Source organism: Zeus faber (assembly GCF_960531495.2).
Source record: "Zeus faber genome assembly, chromosome: 16".
In the NCBI taxonomy this organism is placed as follows: Eukaryota; Metazoa; Chordata; class Actinopteri; order Zeiformes; family Zeidae; genus Zeus; species Zeus faber.
Window position 1 is genome coordinate 14,751,021 of NC_137202.1, and position 4,856 is coordinate 14,755,876.

The 4,856-nt window shown below is 41.9% G+C and overlaps 1 protein-coding gene across 3 annotated transcripts; it reads right to left on the reverse strand.

Annotated features, from left to right (window-relative positions):
• Positions 1-761: 761 nt before the first annotated feature.
• c1d (C1D nuclear receptor corepressor) lies at positions 762-4,636 on the reverse strand. Of its 3 annotated transcripts, none has more exons than XM_080017017.1 (5): positions 4,535-4,636; positions 2,856-3,057; positions 2,699-2,765; positions 1,474-1,529; positions 762-1,357 (listed from the first exon to the last, which is right to left on the reverse strand). In XM_080017017.1, exons 2-5 carry the CDS (start codon positions 2,991-2,993, stop codon positions 1,148-1,150), a joined length of 471 nt encoding a protein of 156 aa, XP_079873143.1. In that variant the 5' UTR covers positions 2,994-3,057; positions 4,535-4,636; the 3' UTR covers positions 762-1,147. The 3 variants fall into 3 exon arrangements, with proteins under 3 accessions (XP_079873143.1, XP_079873142.1, XP_079873144.1); XM_080017016.1 differs by having other exon boundaries at positions 2,856-3,034; positions 4,535-4,633; XM_080017018.1 differs by having other exon boundaries at positions 2,856-2,997; positions 4,535-4,626.
• Between the last annotated feature and the right edge of the window lie 220 nt (positions 4,637-4,856).

Here is a 4,856-nt window from a genome sequence, read left to right on the forward strand (position 1 = left end):
CCTAATGGACGTGGCCCTAAATTTGTAGATGAGTGACCTACAAATTCGAAGCTTATTCCTCAGCTGCACTTGGACGGCGGGCTGAATAACAGCCACAGCCATCGTGAATGGATCAGACACGAGGTTTAAACCTGTTGCGTAACACGTTCAGAAAATCACATTAAATCACGCGTTTGGTCCGACAAAATGTTAAGTCAATAAATGATAGATGTTCTTAGATATGGTGAAGCAGTAAGGAGAAAGGCTTAAAAGACTCCGTTCAAATGATCCAAAAGGCTTTGCGACCACAAGTGTCACTTTTTCAAGCGAGTGATTTGCGTCAACTAAGTTCTGGCGCCGTCTCGGCCAAAAACATGAGTTTATTCTGATATTTTCCAAACGGTTAGCTCAGATCAACAAGGAAAAAGAATCTACTTTTTGATAGGAAGAAAGCACATGTATTGTTCCTACAATGCCGACCAACAGAACCCACTTAAACAAATTAAACTCATTTTACACTTTGAGGTCAGCTTATTTTCTCATTGACGTGTTTTATTTGACGCTGTGAAAAGGCAAAAAAAAATTATTTAGCAATAGACAAGTGTATGAAAAGGTAATTGCGCATCTATCTACATGCGATTCCTACAACCCCATCATCCCAAATCTATTTTTTCCTCCTTGACTTTTAAGGGGACTTGTTTACAATGGCCATAACTATGTTTGTTTCCATTGCAGTCTCTCAAGTTTTATAATCACAGTAACACACAGCACAGCCTCCAGGGTCAGTACGGTTAAAACATGTTTATATTTAAAAAAAAAAAGGGAGATTTGGCACAAGCGAACACTGGTCCAAAAACTGACATTCATCAACCCATGTAATGAAATACTTTGCTGCTATCTGAAATATTACTATTCAGGTCTCTGATAACTTGAAATACTTCCTGGGCACCGTGGCCCTCGGTAAACTTTACTCAGGGTAAAGTTTCCCGCAAATCAAAGAAGTCAATGTCAGGATTTCACTGGAGCCTCCCGGCAGTTCCCGCTGCCATGTGTTTCACCTTCAGCCGCTACAGTCCAAACTACCGTCAAGGTGGAAACTCCACCGCGGCTTAAACGTCACACGTAATACGGGATCGCAGCGGGGACAAAAGCACAATGCTCCTTTCATTCATCTCTTCTTGGGACGCTTCAGCTGCGGCGCGCGGCCCGGCGTGTGAGCGGCTTTTTTGGCCGCCGGCGCCGCCTTGCCGGACTCCCTCTCCTCCGCGTCGTAGAGGGCGTTCCTGACGAAGCGAGACGCCGCGCCCTTGTTCAGGCGGGCCGCCTTCTTCCTGTCCGTGATGTCCTTCACCCTGTTCATGTACGTCCTGATTCGCTCCTGGGAAGGAAAAGTTACGTGGACGGTGATTTGGCCTCTTAAAAACAAACAAACTTTGTACGGCAGAAATGTGAAGGGAAAAAAAACAAAAAAAAAACGGCCGAAGAGTCACTTACCAGCTCCTGCTTCACGCTGTGTTCCCTGGGGTTTACACCCTGTGTGACCAAGTACACTGGGAACGGGGGGAACACTTGATGTTTTAAATCATCGTTATGACAGGTATGACAAATGCTTTAGTACTGTTAACGTCATGAAGGCACTTCAGCTTGGCTTAGCGTAAAATGGCAGAACGCACACAATGACGGTGCAAAAATGTATACTCCGTCACTACATTCCCTCACTACTCTTTCAATGTCATGTTTAAAATGAGTTCAAATTATTTATTTCAAAAATATGAGATACTAGATTGCTACGGCCATTTTGGGGTACATTACTGTAACAATATATTTGCACCGATGTGTTACGGTAATATATTTTTTTGATAAGAAATGCACAGAAAAAAAACACAAAAATAATATCATTGTAAAAGACAACAAAGCGGGCCATGTGGTAGGCCTTGTGTACTTCTAAATATTAAAATTAATTATTTCACATTCTGTGAATATGTGTATCAATTAATTTTGGACGTTTCATGTTGGTTTCATGAATTTTACCCAATGGCTCTTAATTATCCACATCTTCCACTCCAGCTGATGTTGAACATTTGCTAAAAAGGGTTATTTACAACTATTTATAACCACAAATGCTATGAACTCTTTCAGTCTCCTTTTCTCCCCTGCTGGGTCATTAGAACCGATCCCCAAGCCCCCTTTTCCAGATATTATGGACAGCTGCCTTGTGTGGCTTCCACTAAATGCCCGGAGTAAAAATAGAATGTAATTCAGTAGCCCCCCCGCCGCCCCCCATACGCCTTTCTTTTCATTAAATCTTTCATCATTCTTTTCATCAGCAACTGGCGGATCCACAAAGACACTGAAGGCATGTCGTGCTGTTCCCCTGTTGTCAAATAATGTGCTTTGAGTTTTGTTTTTAACTATACCACAAAATAAGCTTAAGGCAATTTCCACATGTGTGGGAAATATGTTTGTTTCTTTATTTGATTTTGTATTGCTGCCTCTTAAGTCAAGACATCATTTACCGCCCACAGGGAAGAGCAAAAAAAAAACCAAAAAAAACAAAAAAAAAAAACAAAACCCCAAATTATTTAGATTGATGTGCTCAAGAGCAGAAAGTTGGAAACGCAGTAAACGGCAAAATTAAATTAACCTGGGTCGATGTGTTCCAGTGCTTGGGTTACAGTTACGCTGCGTAACCAATAATACACAAATAAATTTGACTTACTCCAGAAGAGTGAGTTCAGGGTGTAGGCAGACATCAGGTCCAACTTGGCTTGCTCCAAAGGATCCAACTGTCAACAACACAGGAACTCGTCAAGTCTTCATGGCGGCTTAATAATATCGTGCTCCGGCATCACTACGGAAAACTCGCAACTTACTACCTTTTGCGACAAGTCGCTCCTGGGTACGGCCATCATCTGCTTCAGCATCTCGCTGACTGAGCCGACCGACGACTCGAAGCCTGTGAGCTGTTCCTCAATCTCCGTTGGATAGTCCTCCACTTCCATCTCCTCTGCCATCTCCCTGCTCGTCGAGAGACGCCAAAAACAGTGCGACGTGTCTAAGAGAGAGGAATTTCCAAGTCTGAAAAAGTTATTACATCTGCAGACAATAGACCCTTTTCACAGCAGACGTTTCGACATGTCACGGAAGGCTTGACCCACATTAACTATTGGGTCCGCTTCGCGTTTATTCTGTGAAGCGTAAGAAAACACGCCGGCACTCCGCAACACCTCGATGAAACAGGCCCATGATAAATAACTCCATAGATATTGGATATTGGAAATTGGAGCGTTGCAGCAGCACAGGCAGACAGACAGACGGACAGATAGATAGACAGATAGATAGATAGATAGATAGATGAGATAGATGAGATAGATAGATAGATAGATAGACAGATGAGATAGATAGATAGATAGATAGACAGATGAGATAGATAGACAGATGAGATAGATAGAGAGATGAGAGATAGATAGAGAGATAGATAGATAGATAGATAGATGAGATAGATAGATAGATAGATAGACAGATGAGATAGATAGATAGATGAGAGATAGATAGAGAGATAGATAGATAGATAGATAGATGAGATAGATAGATAGATAGACGGATGAGATAGATAGATAGATAGATAGATAGATAGACAGATGAGATAGATAGATAGATGAGAGATAGATAGAGAGATAGATAGATAGACAGATGAGATAGATAGATGAGATAGATAGATAGATAGATAGATAGATAGATAGATAGATAGATGAGATAGACAGATGAGATAGATAGATAGATAGATAGATAGATAGATAGATAGATAGATAGATAGATAGACAGATGAGATAGACAGATGAGATAGACAGATGAGATAGATAGATAGATAGATAGATAGATAGATAGACAGATGAGATAGATAGATAGATGAGAGATAGATAGAGAGATAGATAGATAGACAGATGAGATAGATAGATGAGATAGATAGATAGATAGATAGATAGATAGATAGATAGATAGATAGACAGATGAGATAGACAGATGAGATAGACAGATGAGATAGATAGATAGACAGATGAGATAGACAGATGAGATAGATAGATAGATATAGATAGATAGACAGATGAGATAGACAGATGAGATAGATAGATAGATAGATAGATAGATACCCAAAGGGAAATTGTGGCGTTACAGCAGCACACATCAAAACAACAGACAATATCCAATACTGTAATACATTATTAAAATGAAAACTAGAAAGAATTTGCCATACATACATTATATAAAAAAAAAACCTACAACAAAGAAAATAAATGGCAACATACATCAAAATTGAACACTGCCTTAAAATAGAGAAATCATTGGCCAAGTGTAAACCTCTGTATCAACAACTGGCAAAAGCAGTAAGCTGTGCGCGTCCGCATGGAATCGGTTCATAACACCGTGCAACACAACAACGCTTTCTGCTGATAGAACCACAACCGAAAAGCGTGCGGCAATAAACACACACACAAAAAAAAAAAAACATTCACCGAAAACAGCTCCAGTCCTCGGGACATTTTTTAATCAATACCTGTCACAGGGCTGTCAGAGGGGCTAGGCTTTCTCTCCTTTTCTTTCCTTTTCTTTCTTTTTTGTGTTTTTCTTTTACCTTCTCAAGCTGGGACCACGCCGGGGCTGACAGGAAGCGACGCATGAAACGCCACCTCCGCCGCACGACACCGCCGCCTGCCGCCCGGGAGAAGGATCACACCCCCCCCCCCACACACACACACCCCCCCCCCCACACACACACACCCCCCCCACACACACACACACCCCCCCGGCGGCGCCGGGTCGGGCTTCGGACGTGGCGTCACAATGACGTCACAAGCTCCCGCACGCTCGCCAGCTCC